The sequence below is a fragment of the Dreissena polymorpha genome, chromosome 1 (assembly GCF_020536995.1).
Source record: "Dreissena polymorpha isolate Duluth1 chromosome 1, UMN_Dpol_1.0, whole genome shotgun sequence".
NCBI lineage: Eukaryota > Metazoa > Mollusca > Bivalvia > Myida > Dreissenidae > Dreissena > Dreissena polymorpha.
This window is the reverse complement of record NC_068355.1, coordinates 143,158,220-143,177,665: the sequence shown is the minus strand read 5'-3', so window position 1 is coordinate 143,177,665 and position 19,446 is coordinate 143,158,220. Positions and strand designations below refer to the sequence as shown.

The window sequence follows — 19,446 nt, the reverse complement described above, 5'->3', positions numbered from 1 at the left end:
AACTATTATTTACCAGCTGTTTGGAAAGATAAAGCACAAGGTTATAAATGCAGTCAGTGGAAATTTGCAGGTCACATATTTGCACAGTTATTTTGTTATCCCCCCCTATAGGCGGAGGGATATTGTTTTGGCATTGTCCGTCCGTCTTTCCATCCGTCACTTTTGTGTCCGGAGCCATATCTTGGAAGTGCTTTGGCGGATTTCATTGAAACTTGGTATGAGTATATATATGGATAAGAGGATGATGCACGCCAAATGGCATTGAACACCATCTGTTAATAACGGAGTTATGGCCCTTTGCATCTTGAACAAAATGCTTTTTTGAGTGTCAAATATAACACTTTTGTGTCCAGAAGCATATTGGTGGGGGATATCAATTCAACGAATTTGCTTGTTTCAAATGTGAGAATCACTATCCACAGTTTACCTAGTTTAATCAAATATAACACACACCTATGTATAACACGCATTCCTTTTTAAATTCCAAAATGAAGAAAAAAAGATCTCGAGCCAAAAAAACAACAAGCAAATCGGACTGAAAATGGTTGCCTTTGACTATTGCGAAATTAAATAAGCCAGTTCATTGAACAGCTTAATTTTGCATTCAAAAGAGGAAGCATCATTATCATTAGGAGCATGGGTTGCATAGCACTATATTTTTTCTGACAATTTTGTAATTTTCTAGCAACAGATTAACAGTCCACGTGCATTTCGTGTACAAATAAATAAAAAAGGCACAAATAAGAATTCATTTACATCCTGTCACTTTTTCTTTGGGAAAGCCTGGGCTTTAAATTTGAATATTGAATAAAAACTTTGTAGCACATGGGCTTCAATTGTTGAGATAAGTCAGTATTAACATAAAACTGTTCATATATTATGTTGGACATGTGGGGTTATTGTTTGAAGGTGTGAATTTGATGTACAATGAAGGTGCCAAAAATCTGGACCAAACTTGCAAACACTAAGAAGTCCCTGTTGAAACCTACCGTTACCCGCGAAAAAGACCTTGTTGACACATACCTTTACCAGCCCAATGTAAGCTGCTAATGAAGAAGTGCACAAACACAAAGACATTTATCCAAACAGATAAATTTTTGTGCTGGCGTTATGTAAAGGTCATTAAAGGTGGAAAGCTGGGTAAAACAGCTACGCCGAAAAAGCACATGATTGTTCTATACCGATGTTAAGGTAAGAGACTGGTTGACATAAGGTGAACTACAAGGGTAACAAGTAATGCATAAGCAACAAAGTATGGGTCAACAGCGCTGTCTTTATGACTACCTAATTTGTGAGTAAAAAGTACTGCTCGCAGATTTGTTAATTTTTTTATTTTCATCAATTATATACATGTAACTAATTTTTTCAAATTGTATATAGTGTGAAAAAAAGTTTTGAAAAGGGAATTTGAATCATGAAATTATATTCTTAGTGTGATAGGTATTTGATATTGCCACAATATTAATTTAATATGATGGTGATCAAATTTTATTCTGTATTAACTGGTTCTCATCATGCTTTTTTTGTCATGTTTTAATGCTTTCAGAACGTCTACAAAAGAGACATGTTGTTGTTATTTTTCGTTTAGTTATCTCTTTAACATAAATATAATGATACACAGTGAAAATACATCTTGACCTGTGCATTAAGACACACTCTTTATAAATTTGAAAGGGTTGCGTTCATTTTAAACTTGCGATTCAAAAAGCTATAAGATACTGTTGAAAAGTGAGTAAACTGTTGCATCTAAGATTATACAATAGCGAACAACTTCAGCGCCTTCAGCGCTTTGATTTAGTTTGATATTTGGAGGTAAAAAATGTGTGTTATACATGACAAATTACGCTTAGAAAACAGGTTTGTTTCTTTTTGTCCCCTACCGTTGAAACCGGAGGGGACTTATGGTTTGCGCTCTGTTTGTCTGTCTGTCTGTCACACTTTTCTGGATCCTGTGATAACTTTTTAAGTTCTTAACATTTTTTCATGAAACTTGAAACATGGATAGATGGCAATATGGAGATTATGCAAGTCATTTAATTCTGTTCCTATGTCAAGAATTCTGGTTGCTATGGCAACAAATAAAAAATAAAAAGATAAAAAAATTCTGACAATCGTAGAGTTTCACCGGTAGGGGACAATAATTGCTTGGCAATCTCTTGTTTTAATCAGGAAAATAATTTTTTTGCATATTGAAAAAAATCCAATGGGCAACTTTGGTTGTTCGGTTGTCAAATACAAATCATCTCAATGATGATGTATTAGCCTGTTAATCTAACACATGGTTAACAATGATTTCAGATTGGATTCGATGACTACTCTTCTCGGTTTGAGGAGTGCAAGATAGATGGTGACATGCTGCTGCAGATGACAGAGTCAGATCTGGTAGAGAGCATCAACATGGTGCCTGGCATGATTCGTAAAAGGTGAGTCTTGAGTAAGATTGTTAGACTCGTAAGTTGGTATGATTGGGAAACTGTGAGTCTTCGATGTCGTTGTATGTTTGACTTAGCAAGGCACCGTTGAGACCATTTTAGTCATGCATTAAATTGTATGATTTACTTTGGCATATTAAGAGAAGGGTGTAATTAGTGGCATGCTTTACCAGGCAATATCTTAAACATTGATTTTAATTATCAAACCTATTTAGTGTAGTTTTCCTTTAAACTAGCTGTACAAAAGATAGAAACAACGTACTGTATGGCTTTTATGTCACACACATTCGGTTTTAACCTCTTAATACCTTAAAACAAAATTTATTTTAATTATCAAACTCAATACATTGATATTGAATTTTCAATTAATATATCTGTCCATTGGACTTTTGACCCTTCAATACCTTTTAAGAAAATGAATTGTAATGATCAAAGTCAATATATGGATTTTTAGCTCGGCAGTTCGGAGAAAACCCAAGGTATTATCATAGCCAGCTCGTCGTGTCCGTCGTCGTGTCGTCTGCGTCATGCTAAAATCTTAACATTTTGTTAAGGTTTTTAACATATTGGCTCTAAAATCAAAGTGCTTCTACCTACAACTTTGAAACTTGACATGTAGCTGCACCTTGACGAGTTCTACACGCCACACCCATTTTTGGGTCTCTAATATAAAAAAATTCTCACAAGCTTTCACAGCCGAGCGTGGCTCCCGTTATGCGGTGCTCTTGTTCAAAAAATATTTCTGTTTGTTTACAAATCTTATATCAGGGGTGTGATTTTTCCGCGGATCAGCAGATTTCCGCGGATCGGGTTGTCCTGGATGTCACTTCTGAGATTTGCGTAAATTCGTTTTTAAAAATGTGGGGGAGAGGGGCTACCACCGATTCTGCGGACGTATTTCATAAGCGGCCCGAAATATCCGCAGCCCGCGAAATCTCTCCGCATTTTACACTGGTAGATTCTGCCTAAGAATTTTTTAAACGAGCCATATAATTGGCTGTCGTTTCCCAATCTTCCAATTAAAATCGTGTTCTTAAAATGCGCTCAGCTGATTTGTTTGCAAATGGCGCCGTTGTGAAGAGAAAAATAAGATTATTGAAATAACAAATAGCAATCGAATAAACGACTGACATCACCTAGTCTGATAGGAATAATGAAATGTGTTTGTCAAAAACAGACTACGATTTAGATACAAGCAACACATATTTTGTTAAGAAATGTGCCCACTGAATTTGTGTCACGGAAACCAGTGTTTTGCAAATTGGAGTTTAGTCTACTCCCGAAGTAAAACAATTTAGAAGAGTATCGTTCGAACATGGAAATAGACAAACATGATTTGATTTATATGTCTGTGGGTCTGTGTATAATCAGATTCATATGCATATTCTGCTTTATTATGTTTGTCACGCTGTTCAGTTAACTGAAATAGCTTTGAACTGAGTGAAGATGTGAAATGCAAGATATTGAAAGGTAAACAAATTAAATATATTTATTTAACTAAGTTAATACATCATTAACACCAGAAGAACACTCAAGTGTGTTTGTTTTTATTTAGTCTATTAACTGTAATTCAATACATTGAAAAACTGCTGCTATTGATCACAATAAATACTTACTTAACTGTTTACTTTGCATCCTCAGTATGTTAAATGTGAAGTTTTTATAAAAAAATATTGTTATGAAGTTCAAGAAGTTGTTTATTTTAATGTCTGTTTTTAGGTTTGTCATTGCGTTATGCCCGCCATTCGCGTAGTCAAAATCAGTCAACAGAATTTTCCTCCCCTCTGACTTTGCCTCAATCACACCCCTGTATATCAACATCCGGGTAAATGACAAGCTTTCGTGATGCACCATGACATTATCACTGTGGGGGAACTGACTCTGGCATATTTAATAAGCAAAAATAGAAATGTCTTTGTACACAGCAGTCTTGGCATACATTTCAGGTTTAGTTTTTAGCTCATGTATTTTTATTTTTTTTAAAGAGCTGTTGTCATCACCTGAGCGTCGGCGTCGGCATACGGTTAAGTTTTATGTTTAGGTCCACTTTTCTCATAAAGTATCAAATCTATTGCATTCAAACTTGCTACACTTACTTACTATCATGAGGGGACTGGGCTGGCAAAGTAAGATAACTCTGGTTGGCATTTTGACAGAATTATGTGCCTATTTATACTTATAAAATTGAAAATTTGGTTAAGATTTGTGTTTAGGTCCACTTTATTCCTTAAGTATCAAAGCTATTGCTTTCATACTTGCAAGACTTACTAATTATCATAAGGGGACTGTGCAGGCAAAGTTATATAACTCTGACTGGCATTTTGACAGAATTATAGGCCTTTTTTGACTAAGTAACTTTGAATATTTGGTTAAATTTTGTGTTTAGATCCACTTTACTTCTATTTAAGTATCAAGGCTATTGCTTTCAAACTTCAAAACTTTCTTACTATTATGAGGGTCCTATACCTGGCAAGTTGAATTTGACCATGACCTTTGAATGACCTTGACTCTCAAGGTCAAAGTATTAAATTTTGCTAAAATTGCCATAAATTCTTTATTTATGATCAGATTTTATTAATACCTTGACAAAACAACACTTACTTGACATACCACAATAGAATCCACCCAAACCGTCCCCCACGCACCACCCCAGAATCCTCCCCCCATTTGTTTTCCATTTTTTTCTTATTTTTGAAAGAGCATCTAATAAATGATCAAATATTTATTTATTTATTTTTATTTTTGAAAGACTGTCCAACCATCCCACTCAAGAATCCCCCCCCCCCAAATAAATAAATATATGTTTCTTTTTTTCTTTTTTGAAAGATAATGTAATACATGACCACACCCCACACTATACACCCCTCTCCACCCCCACCCTCCCCCTTTTTGATTGATGTATTGAGATAGGTCCCTTCACCTTTAAAAAAAAATATATGAGCGGTCTCACCACTAGTCGCTGCTCTTGGTAAACTAAGTTATAAATACAACAAAGTTATCTATTGTATCATATCATTGATATCCCTGCTAGTGTTCTTTTTATATTGTTCCTTCCTTGTAACCGATGATGCACCATTTGGGGTTAAATTTATTTAAAATGACACAATCTCAAGTTGCAACATAGCCAATGAACTGATTTATATAGACAATCTTAAGCAGATATTTGAATGCAAGCAGAATGTAGAATTGTCATTTTGTGTACTGTAGTGAAAAGAAAACACCTATTGAACATTTATTTGGTTCAAAGTGTCTTTATATCTTAAGGCAAATAATGGATTTTTGAACTGTTAGAATCCAAATTAATTGAAATTTGGCCTATTCACAAGGTTCTTCTATGCCAATAGATGATGTAAAACAATATTGAAACAAGATACTTTGGCTAATTGCATTTTTGACCCAGTTATTTGAATCAATGTATGCCACAGTTACAAGACAGATTGTTGTAGAGTAAAATTGTGTAATACCTTGAGTATGTTTTCCCCATGTGATTGTGTAGTTATTTAATCCTGATTTTTTTATTTAACAGTAAGTTGAATAACTTTTTTTGCATGTTAAGAAAAAAGAGAGAGTTTTCCCAAAAGTTCAATTTTCTTTGTCACTTAAAGACCCTTGTTTCATGGAAATGTACAGCAGCAATTCGTTAAGGCCATAGAAAATAAATTCCTATATTCTCATCCCCGCCCGCCCCTCGAAAATTGTCCCGCCCGAACGTATTTTACTTGAAAAAAACGGGAAAAAAATTCGAGCTGCAAAATACTGAGGACGAAACAGCTGAAAGTACGAAAATAGCGAAGTGCGAATCGGCAACTCAATGTCTCCGAGACGCTTATTGATTTTTAAAGGCGCACAAGAGTCGTCTGAAATTTTAGTGATCGAGCGCAAACAACAACAAAATGTTTCTAATTTTGGGGTGTAAAAACGGCGTTACAACTGTAAAAGATTGGTACCAGGTGTCAAAATGTGCAGAAACTTTAACCTTTTCGGACCTGTATGATGAGTTCATTTTTGGTTCGAATTATCAAGCCCCATCATTGAAAGTTGACCACCCGAAAATCACCAGTGCCTTCGTCAGCCGAAATAAATTAGAGTTGACACAGGTGTCACCCGATGTTACAGTTAGTCAAGCTGTCGTCTGCCTAGGAAATTGTATTCCGTTCTGTTACAGATTTGTATTTTCTTAGTCAAGTTTTTATACTGTATTTCTTTTATTCTCTTTAATTTTACATACATATATACATACATACATGCATATAAACCAACAAGTTCGTTAACATTTCATTCCTTATATATAGGTCCGACACATAAAATGAAAAATAAAAAATAATAAATAAAACCCACCCACCCGCCCCAATTTTCCCCAAAATTTGGATGAGAATCTAGGTATTTATTTTCTATTGCCTAAAAGGCAAGAATTATAGTTAACAATTTCATTGTTTACAAATTTCATCGCAATGAAATGTGACCTCCATGCAGGGGATATTAATACCACGGTCATGCACAAAAGATGTCTCCTAAATGAAACCTGACCTGTGTGCTTGTAATTTTCGTTCTTCTTCAACAATAGAGCAGATCATACTAAGTTTACTTACAACATTTTACTTTACCAGAAACTGATGTAGTCAACACGCACACAGTTTTTAAATTATTGGTAAATTAAAATTCGGCACTTTTTGTTGTTTGCAGATATCTGAATTACTTGCAAAATTACCTTGTTAACATTTTAAAGAAATATTTAAAAAAACAAAAACGCATTAACATTATAAATTCACTGTTAGGATTGTTGTCTGATCAAAGATCTATTACTATTAGTAAAAATGTTTATTTATAGATCTTTGTTTTCACTCTTATTTACAAATGCAGAAGACGATATTGAACCATCAAATGAATGTTTGTACATCATTTTATCATTCAGTTTCATTTTATCTCTAATTTTTTCCAATTACTCAATCTATATAAATGTCAGGTTAATACTTCTGTACAGTGGAAAATTACCTCCCTTAATACAACCCTTGTACAGACCCATGGGCACATCAAAAAATGTTTCGTTTACATTTGCTTGTAGATGACTATCCAAGGATGTATTAGTAAATTTTTCATACAATATTTTGTATTATTAAGAAATTTATTGAAGAAAATCCCTATTTTGCGTCCGAAAAGTACTTGCTTACTAGTGCTGTCAACAAGCATTGCTATCTATCAATTTAACTGATTTCTGATGTAAATCCAAAGCATTCATTTGATATAAAGCAAAATTTTACATTGTCGTTTTGTTAAATGTAGTGAAAGTTGGTCTAAAATTGTAGACAATCGGGGAGGGGGGGGGGGGGATATCATTACCCACTTCACCTGAAGAACATTCATTTGGTCCATATTCGGTTCATATCTAAAGGCATATAATTGATTTTTCTACAGTTGAAGTCTTAACTAATCGAAATCTGGCCTCTTCACAGGGTTCTTGTATGTCAATAGAATAGGTGATGTAAAACAATATTAAAACAAGATACTTTGGCTAATGACATTTTTGACCCAGTTATTTTACAAGTATATGCCATGATTACAAGACAGATTGTTGTACAGAAAAATCATGAAATGTCTGCAGTACGTTTTCCCCAAATAATTGTGCAGTAATTTGTATAAATGTCTTTATTTGTATTTACCAGAATGTTGAATGACTTTTTTCATATTGTCAGTATATTAAAGTCATACTTGGTTAATCTTTCGAGCACTGTCTACCAGAGGGTACCATATACATGTGCCAATCTAATCTAAAAACATGCCATACAGTCGATTGGTGTATAACGGATAGCTAAGGACTTCGAGTCTCATTTCAACGTAAACACCATGCATTCAGTAATTAAACTATTAAACCTAGATAGACACATGTCTTTCCTATTGAAACATGCCAGCGGTTTTAAATTTCCGAGAAAAAAATTGTTTACAGCGCGAATTTCATGGTACACTGATTCAGCCATTACCGGATCGCTTAGGTCTTTATTGGATTACATGTGTATCGTGTTATTTCTTGAAATTTGACACAGCATTTGTAAAAAATAATTGCAATATATGTAAATTTCCAGAAAGGAAATTCATTTCTGCGTTTAATAAGACCAAGTTCATGGAAATCGCTGCACAATTGATGAAGTAATGGCTGTTCAAAGCGATGCACCCTATTCGGGTCATTTTGAGTTGAATACCTTGTTATATATATAGATTTGATAGTGAAAAATATGTTTTCAGAGAAATCGTTTTTAACTATAATTTGATTATTTTTCATTAAAAATGATGTTTTCACTAATTAATTTCATAGCCACACACTAACCACATGTGTATTGGACAACTTCAATTGAGTTTATATTTATTTTGAGACAATCCCCACATTCCTGAATATGGGTCACCACATGTCCGTTATTCACTAAATCCCGAGTTGCAGCTTTCATGCTTATTTTATATGGTACGCATCAATTTGGTTTCTGAGCATTCTTACTTTTGTAAAGGACACATAATACTAAAATATTACATCAATGAACATTATGTTTACCAAACAAAATCTGCAAAATTTTAAGAAACAATTCGTCTGCACTTTTCCTGTCGTCACAAAAATGGTGCGTACATATAGTGACCTTGTTTTTCTTTCGAAAAAAGAAACAGTTGTAAACATTGACACACGTCAACATAAACATGAATCGACTTAACAATGATGGCTTTTTGTATTCGATTCATAGAAAACTATAAATCTTAACATTAATAAAAGTATTTTGCAAAAATGTTTAACCTATCCTTTACTCACTAAAATCTGCTATACACCAATCGACTGTATATATGCTATGTAACGTATTATTTACAGTTTCATGTTTACCAATGACAGTGTATTGTGTAACAAAATAATAAAAAAAAGCTTACCTAAATATAGTAAGTTGAAATTGTTTGCCCACCTGAGCGCATAGAAACTCATGGGGAGTTTTAAGGGTACCTTGATGTCAAATGTCAGCTAGTGCGGGCGTGAGTTAAAAAATAAACTCTTACAACTTTTCTTCTTTAAACCCATGACAGATTTTATTGAAATGTCACACAAATAAGTCGTGGGTGATTCAAATTGGAAGTTGTTCAAATTGTTTCTGGTCAGTTGCATATGTGGGTAACCAGAGCTTGAAATCAAATAAAAAAAATAAAATGTTAAAAAACTTCTCTAAAACCAAAAGGGTAAAAGCTTATATGTTTGTTGTGTAACATCATCAAGTGGTCCTTAGTTTTTTAATGTCCCTGAATGTCATAAAAAAACTAAATTAGTATAAACAAATACTAAAACTAAAACAATGTAGTTTTCTTTAATCAATTAATTTAAAAAGGAGGACAAATTATTTATACACCAGTTGACGGTATGTCAAAACGTAATGATTTCAGTGAGGATAAGGTTTGTAAATGAGCTTTTTGAGACATCGATCAGCATGACCTCAAAGGCAAATTATGCCTCACAATGGTTTTGCCATGTCCTTCAGTCTCGCGGTAGACCAATTTCATTTCCGCTTTCTGTTCCTAATGGTTTTCATCAGATGGTACTTCATAGATATATTTCTGAGTAAAACTTGCTGGATGATCATCAAAATCTCAGGCTTATTTCTGTGTCTTTAAACAATTCACAAATTTGCCCTTTTCAGTCGTGTCCTCTGTCATACAATGTTAAACATAGTTCTGATCTCTGTAAACCTTAATAAAAATGTCTGTCCTTAAAGTTAAAATGACAAAATGTTAAAACTGACCAGTTGGCTCCCATATTTGAGAATCGGACAGGTTTTGTGATTTTTCGTCTTCTCTTTTTAAGCAATTATTTTAAATCATTAATTGTATTTGTTTGACTCCTAGATTTCAACGGGAGCTAGTCAATCTGAAGATCACAGCTGACTACTCCTCATGTGATCCTACGAAGATCGACCCCTGGTTGATGAGCATCCTTCCTGATCTCTCTCAGTACGCTTACACGATGCTGCGTAGCGGTATGGATCGTACGCTGTTGTCGACAACAACGGAGGAGGAGTTGAAGTCAGTGTGTGGCATCGATAACGGCATCCACCGTAGAATCATCATGGGCCATCTCAGTGGTAGGTATCAAAGAGCTTGGAAGTGGAGCAATTTTACACCTTTGTTTAGTCTAGTGCAAAAAGAGATACTTCTTTGTCAAAAGTGCTATTATGATCTCATGTTTTTCAAAATTTATCATATTCAACTATCAAATGTGTCGTGTTCTGAGAAAACTGGGGGTTAATGCATGTGCGTAAAGTGTCGTCCCAGATTAGCCTGTGCAGTCCGCACAGGCTAATCAGGGACGACACTTTCCGCATAAATTGGATTTTTGCTAAGAAGAGACTTCATTTAAACGAACAATGTCATAAAAGTGGAAAGTGCCGTCCCTGATTAGGATGACACTTTACGCACATGCATTATGCCCAGTTTTCTCAGAACACAACTGATATGTATGTCCCCCACAAACTGGGGGGCATTTATCATGGCACTTGTCTATCTGTACTGACATTCTTAAAGGTTTTTGTACTCAACTCCTCTTTTATTTGCATTTTGCATTTTGCTGAAACTCGCGCAGGTGTTGAACATATTGCCGTAAAGGAATGGCTGAAATAATGGTCATTTTTTCCACTGTTAAATATATACTTCCTTAAATTTTGTGGATCAAACCCTCTACAATTGATAGGTGGATCTGCTTAAACATTGGCAGAATCTCAGCTCAAGTATTAAGTATGTACAGATGATGTTTAGGTGAAACAGATCCTCTCTAACAATGTCAAAAGATATGTGTCTTGGATGCATGGGTGCCTCGAAACATAAATAATTGATTTTCTTAAATAATTAATATGAAATTTTCTTATAACATTCTTTAAACAAATTATCAGTGAGGCCTTAACAAATTGATCAGATGTTAGTCAGATTTGCTGAAACTGAAAAGCATAAAAATTATTTTTTATATTTTAACCACACTTTCCAATTGCACCTAACCTAACCTTTAAAAGAATGGGCATTTATACCTCCTGAGGGTTGCAAATAGTTCCGCACTGTCTGTCAGTCTGGCCAAGCTTTTTGGTTTCGCTTTTCAGCTCAAGCAGTTGTCTTCTAATTGTCACCTGACCTTCTGATTATGTGTATAAGCCTAAATGGGAGCCAAGTTAACTACGTGTTACCAGCCAAATCACACTACGCTTTTAAAGACCTTGAAATTTTCAAAATATGGCTTTTTAATTATTTATGCTCTCCAAACTTTCTGAACCTCATCATTAACTTAAGAGAAATCAGCCTTGATTTTCTGATATTATTCAATGACTGCGGTAATTTTGCTGAAGTCTATAATGATATTTTATGACAAATATTTTGTATTTTAACAATCACAACCAACAGACAAGGACGAAATACTTGGCCCGATATGTTGTATAAGTAGGACATTATTGGAAATATATAAAGTTTAAATGCGACATTTTCCGTGCATGTACAGTAGTTTAAATGTTTTTTATTCTGCATTGTGTGCTTCTCTATGATAATATTGAAAATGGAATAAATGACAATAAAAATTCACTCACTCGGTCCAAATTTTGTGGCCAAAGTCTGTCCAACAACTGATACATTTGTTTTGACCTTAAAGTAAACTATCAAAATGAAATGAAAGATAATTAAATGAGCCGCATTTTGAGAAAACTGGGCTTAATGCATGTGAGTAAAGTGTCATCCCAGATTAGCCTGTGCAGTTTGCACAGGCTAATCAGGGACGAGACTTTCCGTATAAACTTGATTTTTGGTAAGGAGCGACTACCTTGAAACTAAAAATACCATAAAAGCGTAAAGTCTAGTCCGTGATTAGCCCGTGCAGTTCGTGATTAGCCTGTGCAGTAATCTGGGACAACGCTTTACGCACATGCATTATGCCCAGTTTCCTCAGAACGCGACTTAAATATTCAAAACAAATGAATGGTATAAATGAATCTATTTCAACATTTTATCTTTTGAAATTGCCATTTTCATTAATCACTTTGTATTGATAGTTGATCTAAATCCTTTGCACGCTGGACATTAATGCTGTATTTCTTCTGTTTTAGGGTATCTTAAATAGCTTGAACAGCGTAACGTTTTTATTTTATTGGATTGGGAACAACAGAGATTTCCCATTGCCGTAGAAATGAAAATGTTGTATCTTCAAATAAAATTTTATGAATAAAACAAATGAACATGAGGTTGACTTAGATTCTTGAATGCTGCATGTTTATAGTTATACTAGTAACACTATGATTTTTGCACCTAATATATTTTTAAAGGTATGCTGATGATACAGTGACCCCGTTTATCCGGATCTCGATAGTCCAGAAATCTCGCAATCCAGATGAAAGTCAAGGGGAACGGACTTAATACGCAGTATTTTGCCCTGTTAAGTTCGGAATCTGCGTTGCGGATCTGGACGTAGATTTCGCGACACCGATATGTGTATTTAGCTGTAATTATATCTCATTAATCCGGATGCTTCCAAACATGGGGGCTTAATCGCCCACCCACCGTATGAACAAAAGCGCAATCACCGAGGCGTGAAGTATTGTTGTTTTAGGCTTAATCGCCAACTCGTCCTTTAAACAAAAGCCCGATCACAGAGGCGTGAAATATTATTGTGTTTAGGCGTGATAGCTAATAGGCGTGACTAAACATGATCTGATTCCCACTTTAAACTTAAATTGATGTCCGCATTACACAATGCATCTTAAATGACACAATGATTTTCTTTAATGTCTTTAATGAGCTGAACGTGTGACCAATTAAGAAGCTGATTACAATCGAACAGTCATCGTGCGTGAAAAGTTGTGCTAGGATTATTAAAGCAATCCATTTAAAACGCATCAAACGTTACATGTCGCTATTTTAATAATTTCAACATTCTTTTGTATGAGACGGGTTATAAATAAAGATATTAAAAACAGTATCGCAGTTTTATATTTTATTTTCATTTGCCTTCAACACCCATGATTTGTAACTCTGTGGCGCCACCCGCTTACAGCTTCCACCCATGGCAACGTCTTTTCACTGCAGCAGTATCACACGAGATACATGCAGTCCTCATGGAAAGTGTATACAGCAACCAAATATCAACTCAATACTTAGCTTTCATCGCTTAAATGTGTGATTGTAACATACACAATGCTTAACGCCATGTGTGTACATGTACATATACTAAAATTCGGTTACACGTTTTTGTATTTACATTGTTTAACAACATTTGATTTTTTTAACTAAATAAATGTCTGCGTAACAAGAAAATTTAATTCTTGATGCAAAATAAGTATGTAAATGTACATAAACATAAGGTTTATGTCATAAGGTAAATATTTAACTCTTGAAACGGAACTGGTTTGATAATCCGAAAGATTCATTAATCCGGAAATTTCTGCTGGAACGGACGTGTCCGGATAAACGCGGGGTCACTGTTTTCATAAAATCTATGTTCAAATTGTTTTGGGCATTTTCATAGCTAAATAAAAACAAGGGATTGCTTTGTTGTAAATTTGTCTTTCTCCAATTCTATGGGACATCTCTGCGTACATATAAATCTGGCATAAACCTGACACGGTGGTGCTTGCATTATATCTGCATCTGTTTGTTTATACCTCTGTGAACTGCACAATCCTTTCTAATGTATATCTACATCTCGCATATATTTGTGTGTTTAATTTGAAAAACACTAGAATGTTTGTAAAGTATATTAGTTTGACTAAATGCTAAACAGATTTAACTTTTCACAAAACATCCATTACCTTGCTAAGTGTCTGTTGTCTTGAATTGCATCTATCGCTAAATATGAATGCCTGTCTGTCACATTTAAACTATTCTGTAGCAGTTTTTCTTTACTTTTGAGATTTTTTTTCCAAATTTCATTGGCTCAAAAAGCATTATGGGATGATAATTATTGAGCATTCGTATCTTTGCATACTGACATTTGTTGCTCCATGGATAGTGAGAATCCAAAGGTTTTCTCCTTAACCCTTTCCCACTTAGATACTTATTTTGACGTGTTTGTAGTCTCTTAGAAAGTTATATTCAATTGAAGACCTTTCTTACTAGATTCAAGTTTTAAAGGCTTCATTTCCAACCCTTAGATTTTGCTTTTGAGTGGGTGAGGGTTAAAGTAAAATCATTTAGTACATCAAGTTAATAGTTAATGCTATCTTAATATAGTAAACATTGTGTATTTGTTTTTCTGTACTAATAATTTTGATATCTAATGTATTAGACAGTCATATAAAATGCATTGAGTCTGTCCGTATAGTTAAATGTGTTTTTTAGCACAGCTGTTTTTGGAGAAAACCCAAGGTATTGTCAAAGCCAGCTCGTCGTGTCGTGTCGGTTGTCGTGTCGTCCGCGTCGTGCTAAAACCTTAACATTTTGTCAAAGTTTTGAACTTTGGCTCGAAAATCAAAGTGCTTCAACCTACAACTTTGAAACTTCATATGTAGCTGCACCTTGATTAGTTCTACATGCCACACCCATTTTGGGTCACTAGGTCAAAGGTCAAGGTCACTGTGACCTCTACACACACAAAAATAAATTCTGACAAGCTTTCATTTATTCAAAACTGCACCCGCAGCTGAGCGTGGCACCCGTTATGCGGTGCTTTTGTTAATCTACTGCCCATTAGAAAAGCATTTTTATGCCCCCCTTCGAAGAAGAGGGGGTATATTGTTTTGCACATGTCGGTCGGTCACGGTGACCCGAAATAGTAAAATGGTTTCCGGATGATAACTCAAGAACGCTTATGCCTATAATCATGAAACTTCATGGGTACATTAATCATGACTCGCAGATGACCCCTATTGATTTTCAGGTCACTAGGTCAAAGGTCAAGGTCACAGTGACCCGAAATAGTAAAATGGTTTCTGGATGATAACTCAAGAACGCTTATGCCTAGGATCATAAAACTTCATAGGTACATTGATCATGACTCGCAGATGACCCCTATTGATTTTCAGGTCACTAGGTCAAAGGTCAAGGTCACGGTCACTCAACTTAGAAAAATGGTTTCCGGACGATAACTCAAGAACTCTTACGCCTAGGATCATGAAACTTCATAGGTACATTGATCATGACTTGCAGATGACCCCTATTGACTTTCAGGTCACTAGGTCAAAGGTCAAGGTCACGGTGACTTGACACAGTAAAATGGTTTCCGGATGATAACTCAAGAAAGCTTACGCCAAGGATCATGAAACTTCATAGGTACATTGATCATGACTCGCAGATGACCCCTATTGATTTTCAGGTCACTAGGTCAAAGGTCAAGGTCACAGTGCCAAAAAACGTATTCACACAATGGCTGCCACTACAACTGACAGCCCATATGGGGGGCATGCATGTTTTACAAACAGCCCTTGTTTAAATTTATCATACAAATTCTATATATTTGTAATTAAAAATGTAACAATATACACAACCAGTCGCCTTTGTGTAATGGATATGGTGTCCTAGCGACAAGGAGTGTTCTTAAGAACTACCCCAAAGATGCCAAGTACTGGTTCTAGGCACAGGATATGAACTCCAGAGCATTTAAAATAAGAAGTAAATACTTTAAATGCAATCTAGCTGAAATAAATAGGTTTAAACTAAAGAAAAACAGTACACAGTTGCAGATATACAGAGCCATTGAAAGCTGTGATGGATCTGGTACATAATGTATGTTTAGAATTCAATTGCAGTGGAAATGGTTGACAGATTTAGCCTTGATTTTAAGTTTTTAACAAGAGCTTGCAAGTTCTTTGTGTTTTTGATATGTAATATAGCCTGGCATGTGCGTTTTAGGGTTGCCAATGTTGTTGGATACTGATGTGTTGCCTGCTTCGACGAGTAAGTAGACATTTGGAGATTTATAAATACAGGGCCATACCATCTCTCTTGCAGTTTGACAATGTGCACAACTTACTCGCTTGGTTATGGACATTTTTGTATTGATTTTCTTTAAGTTTTACAGATTTTCACAACTTTAAAATACTTACCACTCAAATCTTAAAGCCAATATATATTATTTTTTGAGTTGAAATTTATTAAATGATTATAATATTATTGTCTCTCTGGAGCATGTTCACTTGTTGGACCTTTAAATGGGTGCGGCCAAAGATGAGTTCCTATAATTGCAACAATTAACTGTGCATCATTAAGTAAATTGCCATGTTATGGTGCTCGGATCATTGTTTGTTCGTGTTTTGAGTCATGCATCTTGGAATCTCATTCTTGTCCATTATAATCTAAAATGTTGAAATAACTCACTACACACAAGTGTAGCTTACCCCACGTTCACACATAGACGCCGCTTCTACTACGATCAAAGCGTGGTCGATCGTGACAAAACGCAGGAGAAACGTAGTGGAGTCTTCATAAGCGCAGTATGATCGCAGTAGAGTCTTCATGATCGAAAGCTCTACGCTCTCAACACGCTTATTTTGAACATGCTCAAAACAAACGTAGAGAGATTGTAGCCAACAATATTCCGTGTATATATATAGGGGCATCATAGTACGGTTGAAATGAAGACCATAATTTGCCAAATTGCTCGATTTAGACTCCGATCAGTCCCGATCAAACCTTTTTCATATCGTGGCTTGATCGGGATGATCGTCGTTAAGTCCCAGCTCTGTCAGAACGGGGGCTTACCTACACTTTTGGCACCACATACCTAAAAAATGTTTTTACCAATGTATTAGTTTTTTTTTATAATTATGTATATTTGTACCCTGACTTTGGACTTTCATGGTTCTCATTTAGCAATTATGCTTTTATTTAAATTCGCATTATTCCATTATAAACTGTAAATGAAGCAGATATACCCAAGTATAATAAAACGCTTAGTCTTACATCATATATTAGTTTTAATTAGTAGAATAATTAAAGTTTCTTTGAAAATTAGCATAATAAAGTAACACGATGTTAATAGTGCATATCATTATGTCTCATGATTTTTTGTTGCACAAGTGTATTACTAGTAGTTAAAATTTATGTCAAGGGTTAAGTGTCAGTCACATTAAAATGTAAATATTGAAAGCAATGGCCACATGGTCCGGTCAGACATTTGTTTTTTGAACATCAACCATAGGTCAGAGGCTGCTGTTTGATCATCCACCAGGTTTGCCTGATTTAACATTTTATTGTTTTGTTATTTGTTTCTTATTTAGCTAGCGCATGCTTTTTACTAAATAATATTCAACTTATTAAGCTTATTTTGAGATATGTTTTCATTTTTGGATTTATTTTATAATAGTTCAGTCACATAATGGCAGTTATCTGTATACTACACTTTTTAATTTGTTAGTTCGGTGTTTATTCAAAGTTTTTGGACTGTAGAAAATAATCAATTTTTTTCGCGTCCAAAATAAAGATGTAAAAACATTTTTAAAAAAGCAGGTGTCAAAATATTTAGAGACAAAAATACAGGTGTTTGAAAATTTAGAAGCTTTTCTTAATCTTCTATTGCACTTACGATTGGATACTGTTATGCAAAGTGTGTAGCATGATTTGTTGCAACAAATAATAGCACCTGCTTGTAAATTACCACGATGTATAATATAAATTACTTTTATACATGTTTCACTTAGGCTATTGTGTGAAACCATTTTTTATAACGATTTCATTTTTGTCACAAGTTTGGACTTCTATTATTAATTTTGTTTTTGTTAGCTCACAGTGAGCTATTATGATTCACCATATGTCCGGCATACTGCATTGTTTGGTGTACATTGTTATGTTTCAGGTCTTTAACACTCCAGTGGCCACACTTGTCATCCAATATTGATGAAACTTGGTCACAATGTTTGTCATAAGAATATCTAATCAACTGTATCATTTCCTTTTTAAAAACTAGGTCACCTGGTCAAATCATAGAAACACCTTGTAACTACTCAAGGGGCCACATTTGACTCAATTGTGATAAAACAGAATGTTTACCTAGACAATATTTAGCTTGACTTTGAATCTTGGTCACAAAGGCAAAAAAACAAGGGCAGCAGGTTAACATTTATGAAAACCTTGTAACCACCCTAGTGACCATATTGATGTCTCTTACTGGATGAAACTTGGTCATATTGTTCATTCTTTACAATGTCCAGGTTGAATTTAATTTTGGGTCATGTGTGTCCAAAAACAAGGTCATAAGTCAAATCTTAAAGACGACCTTGTTACCAATCCAGAGGCCAAGTTTATGACTGAATCTCAATGAAATTTGGTCAGAATGTTTATCTGTTCTAAGTTCTAATCTGAGTCATGTATGTTCTTAAAGTAGGTCACCTTTTTATGTTCCCCACTAGTAGTGGGGGACATATTGTTTTTGTCCTGTCTGTTGGTTGGTTGGTTGGTTGGTTGGTTGGTTGGTTGGTTGGTCTGTCTGTCTGTCTGTCTGTCTGTCTGTCTGTCTGTCTGTCTGTTTGCGCCAACTTTAACATTTTGCAATAACTTTTGCTATATTGAAGATAGCAACTTCATATTTGGCATGCATGTGTATCTCACGAAGCTGCACATTTTGAGTGGTGAAAGGTAAAGGTCAAGGTCATCCTTCAAGGTCAGAGGTCAAATATATGTGGCCAAAATCGCTCATTTTATGAATACTTTTGCAATATTGAAGATAGCAACTTGATATTTGGCATGCATGTGTATCTCATGGAGCTGCACATTTTGAGTGGTGAAAGGTCAAGGTTATCCTTCAAGGTCAGAGGTCAAATATATGTGGCCCAAATCGCTTATTTTATGAATACTTTTGCGATATTGAAGATAGCAACTTGATATTTGGCATGCATGTGTATCTCATGGAGCTGCACATTTTGAGTGGTGAAAGGTCAAGGTCAAGGTCATTCTTCAAGGTCAGAGGTCAAATATATGTGGCCCAAATCGCTTATTTTATGAATACTTTTGCGATATTGAAGATAGCAACTTGATATTTGGCATGCATGTGTATCTCATGGAGCTGCACATTTTGAGTGGTGAAAGGTCAAGGTCATCCTTC

General features: G+C 35.0%; 1 protein-coding gene across 8 annotated transcripts in view; it reads left to right on the top strand.

Annotated features, from left to right (window-relative positions):
• Positions 1 to 19,446, top strand: part of LOC127853592 (NAD(+) hydrolase SARM1-like) — a 54,046-nt gene that overhangs the window by 16,626 nt on the left and 17,974 nt on the right. For 4 of the 8 annotated variants that reach the window (XM_052388275.1, XM_052388305.1, XM_052388269.1 and 1 more), the window contains exons 4-7: positions 2,299 to 2,423; positions 10,293 to 10,528; positions 16,260 to 16,304; positions 17,548 to 17,577. In XM_052388275.1, the coding sequence (XP_052244235.1) occupies positions 2,299 to 2,423; positions 10,293 to 10,528; positions 16,260 to 16,304; positions 17,548 to 17,577 (436 nt within the window). The remainder of the gene's footprint in view (positions 1 to 2,298; positions 2,424 to 10,292; positions 10,529 to 16,259; positions 16,305 to 17,547; positions 17,578 to 19,446) is intronic. The other 4 variants (XM_052388265.1, XM_052388288.1, XM_052388280.1 and 1 more) reach the window with 4 other exon arrangements.